The sequence below is a fragment of the Corapipo altera genome, unplaced genomic scaffold, assembly GCF_003945725.1.
Source record: "Corapipo altera isolate COAL_440 unplaced genomic scaffold, ASM394572v1 1, whole genome shotgun sequence".
NCBI classification, from domain to species: Eukaryota; Metazoa; Chordata; class Aves; order Passeriformes; family Pipridae; genus Corapipo; species Corapipo altera.
Genome location: NW_020884873.1, coordinates 22,952,425 through 22,970,764, shown reverse-complemented (window position 1 = coordinate 22,970,764; position 18,340 = coordinate 22,952,425). Strand labels below are relative to the sequence as shown.

The 18,340-nt window shown below is 39.7% G+C and overlaps 1 protein-coding gene across 2 annotated transcripts in view; it reads right to left on the bottom strand.

Moving 5' to 3' along the window:
- Nucleotides 1-18,325, bottom strand: part of EEA1 (early endosome antigen 1) — a 73,607-nt gene extending 55,282 nt beyond the window's left edge. The window contains exons 1-3 of one of the 2 annotated variants that reach the window (XM_027656907.1): nt 18,213-18,325; nt 9,634-9,726; nt 6,952-7,074 (exon numbers count right to left, since the gene is read on the bottom strand). In XM_027656907.1, the coding sequence (XP_027512708.1) occupies nt 6,952-7,074; nt 9,634-9,726; nt 18,213-18,236 (240 nt within the window). In that variant the 5' untranslated portion in view covers nt 18,237-18,325. The remainder of the gene's footprint in view (nt 1-6,951; nt 7,075-9,633; nt 9,727-18,212) is intronic. The other variant, XM_027656918.1, reaches the window with a different exon arrangement.
- Between the last annotated feature and the right edge of the window lie 15 nt (nt 18,326-18,340).

The window sequence follows — 18,340 nt, the reverse complement described above, 5'->3', positions numbered from 1 at the left end:
AGTTTTTATCAGAAAAGAGTTCTTGAGATCACCACAGAATTTCTGAAGCAATACCAAGCAAGAATAGTAAAAAGAAAAGGCTTTCAACCCAAAACCCCATATACGTGCACAAATAAGCAACTAGGAGTCAGCACACAACTTAATGCTCCAACAGCCCCTGGCCCAGAGGTCAAGGCATTCCAACGAGAATGAGTGAGATGCTAAACTTCAAATTCCAATTCTGCAATCCCAAGGAAATGTTTCTCTTTCAGGTGGATGCCTATGAGCCATGCCCAGTATCAAGCATCACCACAGCACCACACTGTTCATAGTGGGACAGGCCTTCCTCAGTGCAAAGACTCCAAAACACACGTGGAGTAGAACAAAAATTGCTATATAGAAGTTTGTAGGAAATTATCTTACCTCAGCTTGAGTTATAAGGCAAAATTTCACCAAAGACCTCAGACTCCATGGAAGCACCAGAAGCTTTTTTATCTGCCTTTCTCAAGATAAGACTTACAAATAAGCCCAAAGAAGAAAAAAGCTACTTTTCCCCTCTACTAGTTAAGATTTACTTTCAGGCTTGATAAAGTTAAGCTTCTCAGTGGTCTATTTCCATAAAGGCATACGAGGTAAATGACTTCTTTCCGCTAACGTTAACATTCGTATGAATCATTAAGACAGCATTCTTTGAGAAGTCTGCCAGGATGCTAAAAGCAACATCGGAAGGAAACTCTTGTTACAAAAACTAGCAGGTTTGGGTTTGGGTTTTTTTGGTGGGTTGGGTTTTTTGGGATTTGGTGGTGGTGGTGGTGGGTTTTTTAATTGTACCAACATACCTTTCAGGACTATTAACTGCTGGGAGAACATTGGCCTACCGCATTGAAACATATTGCCCAGCAGCAGCAGCATAGACCCACAGGCAGACAAGTACATAACCAGAACGACTGCAGACTACCCTAGAGATCTCCTAATCCTCACACTATTTAAAAACTGATTCAGAAATAGTTTATGTAACAGAAAAGTAAATGGATAGGATTGAATGGATTCTGGTTTTTTGTCTTCTCCTTATATTACTCCATAGGACTACTGGTGGTAGGATTGGCTGTGTAAAGAAGTACTTTCTAAAGTTTCAGCCTTTTCAGATTATTATCTTACTTTTAATGATTTTTTCAACAGGCTGAAGGCTCCTAATTGAGATTTTTAAAAAAAACCAAACTATTTACATGTAGATGTCTACTCCCCAATCACTAACAATGCAGAGCTATTCAACACAGTTAATGGAGCAAGAAACTAGTGACCTGACTTAACAAATGTGTGTACCATAGGTAGGGTCAGTATAACCGCTACCAGGGCTCCATCATCGGTAACTGGAGCCTGAGATACCTACGTATAGATGCATTAAATCTGTCTTCATCTGCCAACTGCTCCTTTTTTCCCCAGAGCTAATATGAAATCTTGTCTTAAGTAATTAATGAATGAAAGCACAGTTTACTCAAAGTTCCTTTTTCACAAATTAAAACTGGAGTTATCTGGCAGAAAGATGACACCTCTTGAAGGACAGTCCCATGGGCAAAACAGTTTTTACAGGATGGAATTCAGATGAGCTCATGTCATTGGAATCCAAGAAATAAGGGACCCTACGTAACTTTTAAAGTCACAGCCACAGCAACTCAGTTTCCTCAGTATTTTCTTGCAATATCTGATGACAGTGTAGTCAATCCCATTTTAATACTGCATAGAATTGAACAAGTGGTCCCATCTAGGCTTCTATGATTGCTGCTGATCCACAGCTGTGTGTGGTAGAGAGCATTATAGCAAAAATAGCGCACACAGAGCTTGATTTACTAATGCAAACAGAGTTTCTGTAATATCTTGAATTTTTAATCTAGCAATTATGTCATAAGTCAAGCTTAAAGAACCGTGGAACTCCACTGTTTTCCACTGAGAAGTCAATTTTATTTCACAAACGTTCTTCTTGGAAAATATTTAAGTACTGTGGTGAACAACAAAAAAAACCCCAACCCATGCCCCCAAAAAACAAACCTCACACCACAGAATTTCAGTATAATTGATACTTTTACCATATGGAAAACATTCATGATTATTCTACCATATACATGCTATAGGAACAGCTTAGCCCAAACCAGTATGCACTTTAGCACACTTGGCATTCACATGACCAGGCTTTAAATTTAAATAGATTTGAGTATCTAAGTTTCATCATTGACCTTCCAGAAATACCAGGTCAGCACTCAAGGTTACAGCCTGTTTTCAGTGAGCTGCATGAACAACGAGCCAATAGCAGTGATTCAAGCCCAGAGCTATAACACCTTCCAGCCGTGACCTATGTTTGCCCATCTCTCAGATTCCAGACTTACATTAGCAACTCTCATGCAACTGTATTGGTACAATAAGCTGTATGTTGTGAATAAAGTCCAGCATGTTTAAAAATCTGAAAGTAAGCTCACTATTCATGTTTTTTTCCATTGCAGGTGAACTTCCACAATCTTCCCCCATACCAGATACACATATTCAGCAACATTTAAATAGCAAGTCTGAGCTAAAACTCAGATATTCTTCAGTTACACAGTGATTGAAAGACTGAAAGATTTTACATGACAGAAGGTTAGAAACTCTATATACTTACGACCAGAAGGCAAAACCATACTGATATTGCAGAGCTGAAAGATGCATCAAGTAGTTTCTAGATTTTATTTCCCAAATATATATCAAAGCAATTAACTGAATCTTCAGGAAGTTCTCAAAGGTAGATTAAACTGTCTGCCTAGACAGCAAGGGCAAGACCACATTTCACAATTTGTTTCAAAATGCTTATATATTGATTAAAAGAAAATTATGAGATATTTTAAGTTAGAGAATTAGGTCACTCCCCATGTCATTCTCCTTACATATTGTTAAAAGGACAACTGACAGTTTTTCACTTCTTTCACCAGAAAAAGCCCTTTCCTCTGTGTTTACGTAAACAGTGAGATGACAGTGGCTTCCTCAGATAACATTTTTATTTAATCACTAGCAAAGTAGGTAAAAATGTCCTGCAGTCCATTTCCATTTTACAAGTAAGTATTCACATTCCTGGACAAAGAGAACAATGGTACATTGCTAGTTTATTTTATACCAGATTGCAGAACTGATGTCTTCCTGGAAAAACAGCTGGATTCCTCCTGAGAAGAACAGAATCCACATAATTTCTAGTTCAGTTCTCTTCTGGTTCTATTGCTATTCATGAGTAAATCTAAAATTCTGTCACAACCTACAAGACTACAATTTTGTCATGAATTAGAAATAATAATCCAGTGGATTCTCTATTTCTTAAAGAAAAGTCACATCATGCAGCAAAGTCATATCAAATCAGTATCTCTAATTCTTCATTCTCTTAATATTATTCAGATGTTGCAGAAAGTTAATGTACTAATGTAGCTCAATCAATTATTTTTGTTCCTGTGTAAAGCAGACAAGTAGTGCTGAGGTGAAAACAGCCAGCACAATCTAATTTGAGAAGCAACTGAAAGAGAATAAAACATCATCAGTAAAGCACTGACATGATGTTCTGTGCAAATACAGTCTGCAACATTCCAAGGGCATGCATAAAAACAGAAGATTCAATCAACTGCATCTACAATAAGATGATTGTAGATGTTTTTTCCCTACTTGTAGATTCCCACAAGTAGGGAAAAAAACACCATAAAGAATGAGGTTTTTTTAAAGACAGACATAAAACCCCCACATTTTTGCATAACCAGTATACCAATTTACACTATTGGCAATTCTGCTGTGAAAAGCCTATTCAGAAAACATCAGGGCCATAGTTTGTTTGTATTAGCCAAGAAATACATACTTACTAAACATCTGGAAAGTTATGAAGACTACCCAAAAGAACTGCTTAAAAATTGCCCTAAATTTAGCTCAATGGTAGGTAAGAAAACAGATATTAACAGCCTCTATATTCTAAACACTGCAGGGGTACCATACAGTGGTTGTTTTGGACACCCCAGATAAAAACAGGACAGGAAGTCTCAAACTATGCCTCTATAACTGACTCACTGTTTAGATGTCCTGAACGTCCAACGGAGACTGTCAGGAAATGCTGGGCATGGTTTAGAAATGTATCATTCCTTTGGGAAAAAGAAAACAAAGCAGAAGCTGCTACACAGCTTTTGTTAGCGACACCACTGTATACTTGAAAGCTGGGGGACAATGTTGGGGGACTTGGTGATGTGTGTGACTTCTATAAAGCATTTGTTTGGTTGAGTTGGCTATACATGGACAGACACTTGCCAACATTTTGATGGTTGTTCCTGCAGCTGAATAAGCCTTTGTCTTCTAAAGTAAGGGTTCATCAATGCCTGAGGGGCAAGGGAAAGTAATACACTGACATTTTCAGCAGTTATCATAAGTTTCAATCCCTAGTTTGAAAAATGAGGGCTGCACAGAGAGTTGTTTAAGAAGATGACTATAAATCAGACTGGCAAGAAACCGTTCCTACAACAGGACACTGCAGGTGTGAAAAACAAAATCAACTCTGGATTTTGGATTTTTGTGGTGGCTCAAACCACCGCAAACTCTCACTGCATGGAGGACAGAGAGGAAGGACAAGAAGAAGAGAGAAGTAAATGATCTGACTTACTAAAATTTTCATCAGCAGGGAGGGCGTATCAGTGTTAGCAAAGAAACTATGGGCAAAAATTAAAGCAAAGTAGCAATGCTTTTGTTAACCAAGTAACAATTTTTCAGGTCCCTCAAAGTGTAACAAACACTGGCCTTGCAACATATCCTATCTCCTTGCTTTAAGGAGAATGCACTGGCAAAAAAACTGAACTTGCAAGCTTCTTCAGCACTCTTTCCAATAAAATACCTTTGAACTTTTCCCAATAGTATCCACAAGCAATAAAGCTAAACACCAGTTTAAGTAAGCCAAACCCAGCAACGTTTCATGTCTGCTACACAAGATGACACTGACAACATTATATCATTGTTATAATGCTGTCCCAGGAACAACAAATATTGAATGAAGGGCGACAACCTGGCTGTGTTGCTGTTTCAATGTGTTCGCTACAAACACAAACTATTATTTTCCATCAGCAAACAATCAGCTTCTCAGTAGTCAAGTATTTGAAAGTTTTCATACTAGCACTGACGATAGCAATTAACAGAATTCTCCACTTTTTCAATGCTTCTAGGCATGCTGATATAATAAAAGATCAAACTAGGGAAAAAAATACATATATATTTGTCTTCTTTGTTTCTCACCCCTTATAGATATTTACTGAACCACTGTACAAAGAAACACAACAACAGGAAACAGCAACAGCCAGAAACAACTGAATTTGTATTTCATGTGTTATGCTCAATACACAAGTTTTATCAAGTTAAAAAAATGTAATCAGTTGTTGATAAGTGAAAAGTACTGACTAATGGTGGAAAAACAAAAACTCAAGGTGGGCAAGAACCCTGCAGTCATCTCCATAAAATTATGCCAAGCCCAACCAGTTTAAATAAAACAGTAACTTCTCCAGGTAATCAAACCACCTCTGATGGTTCCACAATCTACTGACACCATTGCATCAGAATGCCACAGCTTATTCAAGTACAGCACCTTACATTGTGACCAGATGATAAAGAAAGTAAAAAGCTGACTTGACCACAACAGATCACTACAGATGGTCTCTGCTTCAACAAGATGCAGTGAGGAGCCAATCAAAAACCATACTCCAGTTGTCCTGGTTCTGAGGAGGTCCCACACCACTTCAGGAGAGCAACACAGGCCAGTTTTAGCACAAATCCTCCTCACTTTAACAGGTGACCTTTCACCCTTAAAATGACATCTCAAGTTACACCCTTAAAATGACATCTCAAGTTAACACTAGAATAATCGATGTATTGATGGCTTTCATCGTCCATCAGAATAACATCTCACAATTTGAAGTTTTCCTTTCAAAACTATAATGCAAATATACATCAAGTATAGGGAAGGGGAAAAGCACTACTTAGCAAATGTATACAACAACAAACACAATAAAATCATGTCACACACATAGTCTAGAATAAACACTTTGATTTCAAAACTCAAAAAAAGTAACATTGGCAGAAAGAATGCAAAACTTCACACAAACTCATTTAGTGCACAGCAAGCTGCCTGCCCCCAGAAGTCAAATCTACTCACTGAAGGTTCACAGCAGAAAAATATCAGATAGCTTTGTGCAGCTGGAGGCTGTTAACTTCAAGAATTTAAATTCTTCCAGTTGTGCAGAGTAAAACCACACACTTTGTTTTAATTGTGTGGTTTTACACTCCACAACTGGAAGAATTTAGAAATGCACTAAAATTTATGTCTATTAACTGAAACAACCTTTGCATTTTCTTGGGGGCATAAAAATTCCAATAAGATTGTGTATTAAAAATTTGGTTTTGTAATTATTTTTATAATGTTGCTGCAATATAAACATGTTTAAGAAGAGAAGCTTCTGAGAATTCATATTTCTGTCCTCTGTTCTTTTACCCAATGTACCTATCTTGCAGTAGAAATCTGCTTTAAAAAGTTAACTAGTAAGAGCTCAAAACATTTCTTTTCACAAAGGATGTGCAAGATCCAACACCATGTTTATCATGATACTGAGTCTTATGTGAAATAAATCAAACAAGGAAACAATCTTATTTACAAGGAAATCAAGCAAAAGCTGTTAAAAAGAAAAGCATATATCAGTGACTGCAAGTCTTCCAATACTGCAAATGTCTCATGTGACAGAAAACTGTAAACCAGAAAGCTAGACAAAGATTAATTCTTCTGCTGAATGTATACTTTGGAATCATGCACAAGAGATCAAATTATGTTTAAGCAAAGAATCAAAAGAAACAATTTAAAAAGCTAACACCCAAGCCACAAGAAAAGATGTAGATTCATTTAAAGCAGCCCATTACCAAAGGTATTGAAACAAAATAAACAAGACCCACACTAATATCTGGGAGGTCACGAAGCTCCTGTCTTCCTTCTGGCCCAGTGTGCTCACTCTTGTAATGTTCAGACAGATCAGTGGGAGTTACACACACTTTCATACATAGTGGACAGATGAAGCCCTGTGAAATGTATATTTGTTTTTAAGAAACTAATAAAGACCAATAAAAAAAAAGCAGATCTAGAATCAGAAGTTCAAATTCTTATGCTGGAAGTTCTCTACAGTCAAAAGCAAAGTCTGTTTTCCTTTCAGAAAGATAGCTTTTGTAAACATATAATACTACAGAGAAAGCAAGAAGGAACAGTTATTAAGGACAAAATAATAAACAAATCTAAAACATGCCTTAAAAGCTAGCACCATGCTAGCTATGTGCTTTCTTGACACTCTTGTTACCCCTTCACGTGACAGACAAATAAGCTCTGTAACAATTTGTGAAAGGAGTATTACTAGGTACATCCATCATGAGGTTTCCCATAAGGGTGTTCAGATGTTTTACAGAGAGAGGTAATGGTGGTGTGGTGAGGTTGCAGAAATACCTCTATAAATTAATAAGCAAGTTTGCAACAGCAGCAGGTGAGGCTGAGGCAAACCTGTCTAGCTAACACAGCCACATTACACCAAGAAAAGCATAATCTCGCTGGTAGACTCACTGCAAGCATGGAGTATTTAGCAGATAGAGTTGCACCGGGACCTAAGCTACAAAGGTAGGACAGACTCAAATATTTCCTCCTTGGGCACGCTGCACAGTGAAGAAAAGACGTATCTAGACTTGATTACGAGTCTGTGTGTGACCTGAAGTGCTGACGTGGCCACAGATCGGACTTAAACAAATTTTCACCTCTTCTTGAGTAGTTTGAATTCAGACCTACCCACTCCTTTTGTTTCATACCACAATTCTCAAAAATCAGGATTTATCTCAACCAGGCTTGAGGAGGTAGAAAACATATGAAGCTGCACAGATCTAATGTTTATTCTTCATTTGAATCTTGAAGCAATACAAATTTAGAAAATCTAGCCAAGAAATTGGAGTGAAAACAAGTTAATAGATTTCTGACTACATAATGCTGGAGAACCAAGTGGGAACATAATGATAAAACAAAGAGTGAACATTCTGCAGAGACCAACTATGGCGCTCCTGAAGAGAAGTTCCAAGAGAGACACCACCTCAAGTCAGCTGTGCAGGAAAAGGAAGACCCACAGAAAGATTCGAGTTGCATGCTGTAATGCAAGAATCTGAGGAGAATAAAAACCCATCACTAAGTGCAGAGCTCAGTTTGAAACAGACTTTGAACTTCTTTGCTAAGGATAACACCCAAATTGTAACTCATGCAACAAATGCTGAGATTATTGACAACCAAAAGATACTTTTTCTTGTTATACATGCATAACAACCAAGAGTGACAAAGCAGTTTTTGGTCTGACCCAATTTTGTTTCAGTAGCAAGACAAGCCAATGGGGCAAGAGTGCAGGCACAACACCACTTTGAAATCTCATCTGATGTTAAGAAAATACTGCTGCACCAGTATTGAGGTACCTTGTGACACCCACAAGCTGTACAGTCAGCGATCTTGCAGTCATGTTAACAGAACTGTACAGTTTTAGCCAAACTTTGGAAAGAAGCAGCTATCTCATTGCACATTTTCATGCCTTAATTAACTGCAAAAGTATAAAGATTTTAGTCTGCAATTTAAGAATATTTATTTGCTTCAGGGATGGCTAAATATGCATACAAAACAGATCTAGACTAAAAAAATCTGTGACATGTACAACATGCAGCAAAATATTAAGGGATGTCTGATTACACTGACTGCAATAAGGCTTCAAGAAATAAGAAATAAGCAGATGCATAGATGGAAGGAGATCGGGATTTTAAACAGCCCAGTGAAAGTTACTCTTATCTCTTACTATAGCCCAAACAGGAGTATTTGAATTATCACACACTTTATTCAGCATAAGAAAGGGTACTTTCGCTGCCTTTAATGCTGTAATAGGAGTACTTAACCTTGCGCTGTAGTTGCATGCTAAGCTCAAAACATTTTCATGTCATCAGGCTACATTAGCACAAACTAGCTTCAACAGCCAGTGAAGTCAGTTTGCATTTTTCAGAGTTAATATTTGACAACACCATAAATCTAAAGACATTATAATGTGGGATTGAAGCAAGAATAACAACTTATTCTGTTGATTAAGTATGGCATACAGCATATAAAAAATTGATAGGGTTTACACGTGGTAGATTCAACATCAACACCAAACAAAACCCAATGTATTTGATATTTCACGAGAAGCACAAGGTTTCCAGTATACATTACAGCTTAGCAGAAGCAAGGTGAAAATGGAGTTAAGCCTTGTTTTTTTCAGCTCTCATAAAAGTTTTACTAACAAGGAGTCTTAAGCTTACATCTCATTGCTTTTAATTTCAATAATTCATCTCTAGAACTACAGGAAGGATTGCTTGCGACAAATTGATAAGCCTAATTAATAGTTAAATATAAATATAGCCTAGCCTTCCTTTTTTTATTTAAATAACAAACAATTTTTAGAATATGACACTTGCAAGTATTTATTTAGTACAGCTGTTATTTAGGAAGGGCATCAAAGGTTACTCCTAACAGGTTCATGCAGCAGAGAACCAGCAACCAAGGTTTAAAACGCCAGCCCCACGTATGGTGCACAGTACCTCAGAGGAGCCTTCATTGTTCACATCCACAGCATTTCCAGGTGTGGCAGATGAATCCGAATCTGAGCTCTGAGACCCACCTCTGCCTGGAGTCTGAAATAGATGGAAAAGAGAAAAATGAGTGTCTACATTTCAATATTTTATAAATATTTAATAACGCATAGTATCAATCCTATATAAAGGCCTCTCTTCTGCTTGCTGGAATACAGAAGTATTTTCCCTTCACAACAGTAATGAAGCGAACAAGCTGACAAGCAATTATACAATTTTCAGCACAACACTTCAACAAAAACTTTTACCCAAGACTCTCCATACACAAAAGGACAAGCAGACACCATAAGCAAAGACCAGGATTTTAAACCCTTTCCTCTCATGAATGCTCGACACAAAACAAAAAATCTGGCTAAACTCTGCCCTTGTATCACTCTTGCTCATGTTAAATTAGGTCTCTATATCCTATAGGAAAACACTAGAAATTACAATCTAAAAAGTTTTGGAAGTATTAAACCAGTATCACACTACTTTCTGATAACTTGTCTACAACCTGAACAAGCCTTTAAGTATTTGAAAGACAGAAAACTAAAGTGTGAGGACCCTGCTGATTCAACAAGCATACAAGCAGGTACACTGCCTTATTTCAAAAAAAATTAAAATAATAATCAAGTCTGGTAAAGTTAAAACCTATTAATCAGTAAGACAACCTATAAAGATATACTCTTATGAATATGCTGAAAATCAAAACAACAGTTTGATTTGAAACTATAGGTTTAGATTAAAAAAAGCAAATAAATTTTAAATACTACATGATTCAAAATCTAAGTAAATGGATTGTATCTTATAATCCTTATTTAACTATAACTTCAATTTAAATTTCGTTTAACTTCTACTCATCTCCAGAATGTCACTGCTTGACTGATGGCAGAAGAGTTAGCATTCTCAAAGCAAACATCAGGCATTATCTTAATACAGATATGCAATTACAGTTTCAACAAACAAAATGTTCATTATCTAATTCCCTTACAACAAATGGGATGAAGTAATGCTACCGCTGTATTTTAGCCCATCTGAAAATACATGTAATGCTATAAAGGATTTTATATTTTAATATAGGAGGAATAAAGATAAAGAATTTAAATATATAGATTGAGATAGCTTTAGTTATAGATAAATAGCTTTAGTTTCCAGATCTTGGTGTCTCCAAAATCTTACTTGGTTTGGAATTTTCTTGCTCAAATACATCCTCTTCTTGAAGACAAATCTGATATCTAACCTTTTATAAGACATCTACAGCACACATGCTTTTCCATACTTTGAAAATAAAGTACATTTTCCTGCTTTGTTTTAAAAAGAATGTTCTATTTTCAACTTTCATAAAGATAACATTTTATTAATAGTTAAGATTTTATTACTAATCAAATAAAAAAATATGTAATAAAAAGGTTAAATTTACTGATGAAGGACTTAATTCCCAGCGAGATCTATTTCAGTTTTAGAAAGGCTCTGAAGACTGGCCAAAGGGAAGAGGGGAGGAGTGAAGCAACAACCTATGGGGTCTGGTGACACTGAAAGAAGACAACCATTTCTTATTCCAGCTTTCTCTGAGGTCATAATTTAAGTCATCAACATATGGTGTTTTTCCTAGTCCGTGTCTTTTTCATTTTAGTTGTTTTATATTTCTAAAGAAAATATGAACGCGTAGTTTCCTTCTAGTACAGCATACAAAAGCAATAGGCAAAGTGATGCAAGTTAGTAACAGGAGAGGCAAAAAAGGGGGTAAGCAGAGATACAATGCACATGGCAAAACACATCCAAGTGAAGGCATTGGTTAGTATTCTCCTCCCGGTCACTGATACAGACAGTAAACAAGGCATATCCCAGCACGGACCACAGGCGCACGCTCATCGAGTTTCCATGTGATATCAAACTGGGAGCACTAGCTGATACACTCAAGGGCAACTCTGCCACTCAGGGGAACCTAGATGGGCTGGAGGAATAGGCCATTGGGAATCTCATGCCACTCAACAGGGACAAATGCAGAGTCCTGTGCCAGGGAAGGAAAAGACCTGGCAGCAACAGAGGTCTCCCTGTTGAAAAGGTCACTGGCCTCATGTCAGACAGCAAGCTAAACAGGAGCCAGCAGCATGCCCTGGCAGCAGAGAGGGACACCAGAACCCTGGACTGTGTTAACAGAAGCCCAGCCAACCAACCAAGGGAAGTGATCACCCTTCACTGGCCGGCACTCATTGGACCATGTCAAGTTGCTGCATCCAGTTTTGGCTCTCCCAGTCCAGGGAGGACACTGATAAACCAGAGTGAGTCCAGGAAAATGCCACCAAGACACCTGGAGATGGAGCATCTGCCCCATGAGAGAGGCTGAGGGAACAGGGCTGGCTCAGCCTGGAGCAGAGACAGCTTTGGGAGGGCAAAGCAGCAGCCACACTACCACCTCTTGAGGAGACCATCAAAAGCAGAAGCCAGGCTGGTTCAAGCAGAACACAGTGGGAGGATCAGACACAGAACTGAAATGAGAGGTTCCACTGGATGTAAAAAACAGATTTTCCAGCATGAGGCGAGGCCTAAGCAGCCTGCTCCTGACCTCCAAGCTGGTCCTGCTCACAGCAGGAGCTTAGACTAGAGAGCTCCTGAGTTCCCTTCCTGCCCACATTGCTCTGTGGCCTATGAAGTGCTGCTCACAGAAACACACGTCCTGCAGGAAAGCTTTGAAATACAAGTTTAGTAACTCCATTAATGAAGATGTGGATTGTGTGCATTGACAGTCAGAATAATATCTAAAACAATTGGTAAGGTGTAGCCAAGTTTCCCAGTAAGACAGCAAAGTTAGAATATTGCATCTAATGTTATAACCAATTTTCTTTATTTTATATAGTTCAGAAGTTCCTTTCCATGCAATGCATAAACCACAACCATGCAACCCAGCGGTAAGCCTCACTTGTGAATCCACTTTGTTCAAGAACAAAGAATCCAAAGAAGATGCAAACACACATACGTCTACTTAAGGGAAAATTAAGAGGTCAGTGTCAAAGCTTTCTTCCATAAAGGAGATGAACTTTCAAGATATAAGAATAAATTTCTTATTGAGAGGAACTTTTAAAAATGCTTTAGAAATCTGAAAAATCAAAAAGCTTTCATATGGTAGTTAGCTGTGGTGGCTGTTTGGTTCTAGAAAGCCAGAAAACTTGGACCCCTGTCTGTCCCAGCACCTACATGCACAAGTGAAATGGGATGTTTTGAAATGGAGGAAGTGTCAGCATTAACAGATATGCATGTCTTTACTAATGCTTTACATGAAATGGAAGTCTTTTGTTTCACCCTTCATCTCCAAAAACTGAAGAATGTGCCTTCACGTAGCCTTGGACAGAGAGAAGAGAGCAGGGGTAACCTGAATAGAACTTGATAGCCTGGGCAATGGCAATAAGAGATGGTCAAACTCTCTTTAGACAGGCAGCATATACCTCCTCTTTTGCAATACCTGAGCAGATGCTTTCAGCACACCTAACGAATCATTTTGTACCAAACCCAAGAATCTTCTGAGACAATTAATACAATACTTTCTTCACCTCATAACTCCCTATGCAACGCTGCTGTACATTGTTAATCACCTATCCCATTTCATACCAGAGCTGACTGCATTTTGCAGTGGGATTCGCATATTAAGTTCTGCCAGTTCTAGCACTACAAATTCAAGATTATTACAACCTCCAGGATGCAAGCTCTTACATTAAAAGTACACAGTTATTACTATATGCTTGATTAAAGTATTTGCTTTATGAAACACTTCAGACATGCTATAATCACACTAATAAGCACTGCACGGCACGTCTTATTGCATGCATTATTTGGCAGAAATTATTACACAATACAGGTAAAATCCTTTTAACCTTTCAAAAAACAATGTGTACTCTTCAAAAAAGAAAGCATAATTCCAAGCTAGATTTAAAAAGCCTAGTACAAATAGGTGGCATTTTCTGATGAGTGCTATGTACAGGAAAGAAGGGTGGGAAGGAAAGATGTCATTAAGTAACTTCCAAGTTACAGTCCATAGCTCCTATTTGCAAAGTATACAGAGTAGCAAGAAAAAACAACAACAACAACAACAACGACAAAACCCAGAAAATTGGAATGATGTTATGGAAGCCAAGACCAAAGATCCAATTAACTTATCTTTCAAGGCTGTAATGTAATTTAAACATCCTTCACCATTCAAAGAAAGAATGGGAGATTGGGAATGTTTTTTTTTAATTGATCATTGCATCATCAAATTGGTTCACACAGATGGTTAAGCTATGCTCACATACCACTGTTATATCATATTCCATTTAAAAAAAAAAATCACAACACATTGAACAACTTGGACTTTGTAATCTAAGGAAAGACTCAATGACACTCTTTGTTTTCAGATGGCCTATTCAGGGGAGCAAATAAATGACTTATTAATCCCATAGAAAATTTCCACACAGGCTTCTGTAATATGTACTTTTACAAAATTAATATTTGACCCCTGAAGTCATACCTGGAGCTGAAAGACTGATGCAAAATTAGTCTTTGATCCAGCATATTTCTCTCCTAGTTTTCTGAGTTCATTTGTTTACTTTGCAAAGAAACATGTTTCTAATACTAGCACTACAGTTGCACAAGTACTATGCTAAACTTCATAATGCCATTCTCTGTGTTTCCTCAAAACTGCAAGCTAATAAAAAGAAACATCATTAACAACAAAAAGGATGACAATGACTGCAGTTTGTTTTCTGAAAAGGAATAGAAAATTATACAATGAATGAGTTGAGTTTAAGCTTTAAAATGACTGATAACAAATATGGGTCACTACCATGTCATTTTTGCATATTCATTTATCTGTCTATAGCCACATTCCTTTCAGTTATGATACTCTTTTCAGCAGTTTTAAATTCAGAATAAATTAAAACCTTTGAAAAAATATGTAAAGCCTTGAGAAAATGTGAACAAATATGGACTTAAAGAGTTTGCCCAGCACAGATTTAAATACAAAATAAGGGTACTAGTACAACCATAAAAACGTCCTGAAGGAACAAGCAAGACACAAGAATGAGAAGGTAAGAAGGCCAAAGCCTTGTTATCAAACAACTCGCAGTGCTAGAAACAAGGTAACCTGTAATACAGAACATTAATATCACTTACTTCTAAAGAAGTGTGATGCTACTTTATGACTCTGTAAAATTAAGTTACTCCTGACTTCACAGGGCATAAAGCCTTTCTTTCCCATCATACCATCAGTTTCACAAAAGTAGACCTTGTGCCCAAGAATGGGCACACGTGCTCCCTCTGATTCCTCAGGAGAGGGTACTAGCACAGCTGCAGTTCAGCATTCATCCAAGTAAATATGCTATCTAGCAAGCCCTGCAATTATAAATGCAAAAGAAAATTATACATAAGGTATGAGATGCAACGCATCCCAGACAAGCAAATATATCTGTTCCGAAGCTTGGAGTAAGAGAAAGGTGACTGTATTACCTGAACTACAGAAACACCTGCAAATTCCTGTTCTCCCCCAAGACCCCAAGATCTCAAGACCAAGAACTCGAACATTAGTTAGAAACAGAGAGCAAAAGAAACTTACCACTCAAACACAGCACAGTTGTCAACAGTTGTAGACACAGAGTTAAATGCAAAGAATGAAGATAAAAACTAACGTAAACAGTAGTCACACTGGCCCAGTAGATGAGTCCTCACTTAAAAACACGAGCAATGGGAAGAAGGCTCCAAAGGAGGTCAAAGTAATCAGTTTTGCATCAGCTGAAAATAAACGCCTCCTCCTTGGAAATACAAAAAGTGAGCTCTGCTTTAACAAGCCAGAGGCAGCAGCCACTGGCCCGCTAGAGATGAACAACGGAGAGAGGACACAATGCCCACAAAGGGCATTCAGAGTTGAACACAATAAAGAAAAGACAGCTCTCCAAGGAATCCACTGACAAAAATCAAACTCTCTGAGCAGGAAAGTTGTGTCTCAGATATTCCACACAGATTTGGGAATATCCACACAGACCTTTTGGGAAAGACCACTTTTTTCTAGATCAGCATGACGAACAATGCATGAAACAAAGAAGTTGCAAGAATGAATGAAAGAGGGGTTTACGGTGCAAATGTACAAAACAGATGGATCCCTGAGATGTCACATTGAAAACATACATAAAATTTAGAAACAGCTTTTATAAGGAAAGGACCTAAAAGGAGGATCTAGTTGAAGATCACATGGAGATACTAACTTCAAAAACTAAATGAGCAATGCTAAACATATGATACTTTCTATTTTGAAAATATGCCCTTCAAATTCACTGTGAAGACACTTTTAAAAACAGCAATTACAACTGTGGAAGAAAAAAAAAAAGGTGATCCAGGTACAGAAGCAGTACATCTGATGTTTCAAAAGTTCAGGAACCAGAATTTCAAACAAGTAACTAAAACTATAAACCATATCTTTGTACCTGTTATCCTTCTTGACAGCCAGCTGAGTTATAACAAAAACAAATGTAATAAAGAATTCCTTTTGTTAAAAACATTCTTTCACAAGTTATATCACCAGTAATGACTAGCTCTTGGACTAGGAAGGATGGCATCCCCTATAATCAAATAATAAACCAAACAGATATATAAGAAACTATGTTTCAGTGACTGTAAGGCAAGGGGTTCTTTGCCACATGATGCACAAAAAAAGGGTCAAGAGCAGGTTTCTTAGCCTTCAAATTACTGCATGAGTCACATGAAAGATTTGAATAATTATGTTCTTTATGGAAATATCTGACAGCTCCCAAAAGTTCACTTTTAATACCAAAGCAGAGCAGAAGCATTTTTCAAGGCTTGCCAACCAGACTGTAAGTCAAAAAGGTATGTATGTATGAGGTTGTGCTTGCAATCACTACTTTTACAAAATGCTTACTGCCTCTTTTAATAAGAGGTGAATTTTTAAAAGCATAGTTATTTTCACCAAGTAAAAGACTAACACCTTTAAAAATCTTGGCATTTCTCTATTTCATTTTTGGGCAGGAAAAAGTCTGTTTCACCTTTGTTGACAATTAGCTCTGCTGTAATCCTGTAATTTTCAGGAACAACTGGAGAATAGTTATTTGTTCAAACTTTTCAGAAAAGATGTCTGTTTCTAACACATAAAAATTTTCACACCAACTTTAGTAGATTTTTATAGAAAGTGTTTAGCTGTATTTATACTTGGGGCAAATATCCTCTGGCACTGCATCAAGTTTCTTCCTCTTTCACAGAAGCTTTCCTCGACGGCCTCTCAGAATCAATAAACACCCAGTTACCTACTGCCAATATTTAATTAGGTCGGCATTAAGTTTCCCTGCTTGTTAGCAGAGCTTCCCATCAAACTTAAGGAAGGAAGTTGTTCCTCGTAAACACGAAGCTCCAAATAGGCCAAGATCTTCACCTGCTCAGGGTCTAGGACCAAAAAATAATTTAGGGTATACTTTACACTGAAAAAGTTGGCAATATGCTTACTTTATTCCCCTATGCTAACTCTCATTCTTGTAGCAATGCTTCCTCGCATGGTAGATAAGGAAAGCATGCCAGCCTTTCCAATGAAACACCCTTTCACAGAGGTGTTAGGCAGACAGTACGCTTTAGAAGCAACACTAGATAAAACGAGGCGAGCAGCCGGTTTCTCCTCTATCCATGAGCGCCTCCTGCATGACACCGACACCGCTCTCCCGCGGTGCGGGATCTGCAGCTCTGCCTGCCCACCGCCGGCGTGACTCAACCCTTTTCGGTGCATTCCCCAGCCGAGCGCCCGCGGTGACGGACTCCCGTAGCCGGAGCCAGCCGGCACCTGCACCGCGCCAGTGCCTCCCCGGCAGCTCCCGCCCGAGCCGCAGGCGAACCGCAAGGCGGCTGGCACCGCCGCGGGGATGCGCGGGGATCCGGGGAGGCGAGAAGGGTTTCGTAAACCAGTGTCACAACTTGGCTTTCCGAGCCAGGCAGAGGTGCCGGAAAAGCCGGTTCCTTAAACACGGCAGACAGGCGGACGGTGGCGGCGTTATGAGCCTGCCGGCCCCGCGGGGGAATCACGGCGGGTCCCCGCGGCGGCTCTCCTCGGGCTGGGCTTCCCCCGACCCTGCCCTGTGCGCGGGCGGCCGCAGCCGCGGCGACGGGCGCTGCGGGAAGGGAAGGAGCCACGCCGGGGCAGGGCCGCCTTGCGCCCTTCCGACAGGCCTGGCCGCGCGAGCCTGCCCGTCAACAGCGCCTCCGCCCAGCCCGGGACCACGGGACACCGCCCCCAGCCGGGACCACGGGCCCGGCCCGTCGGGGCTTGGACCGTCCCCCGGCGAGGGGGCGGGGGTGGACAAGCTCACGGCCTTCCCGGCCGGCACGGCCCTACCCCGCACCCTGCGCCGCAGCACGGGCCGGGCCGGGAGCTCCGGCTCCGCCGCGGGAAGCGCGGCCCCGATCGCGGCCGGCCCCAGGAAGCGGCAGCTCCACGGCACGGCACGGCGGGGCAGGGCACGGCACGGCACGGCACGGCACGGCACGGCACACCGCCCTCGCCGCTGGGGCGGGTCTCGCTGCCTTACCCGCTGCAGAATCCGCCTGAACATGGTGGCAGAGCGCGGATGCCGCCGGGCGGCCTCGGCCAGGCCGAAGGAAAGCCGCGGGGCTCCGCGCAGCGCCGCCCCCGCCCCGCAGGAGCCCGGTGCGGCCC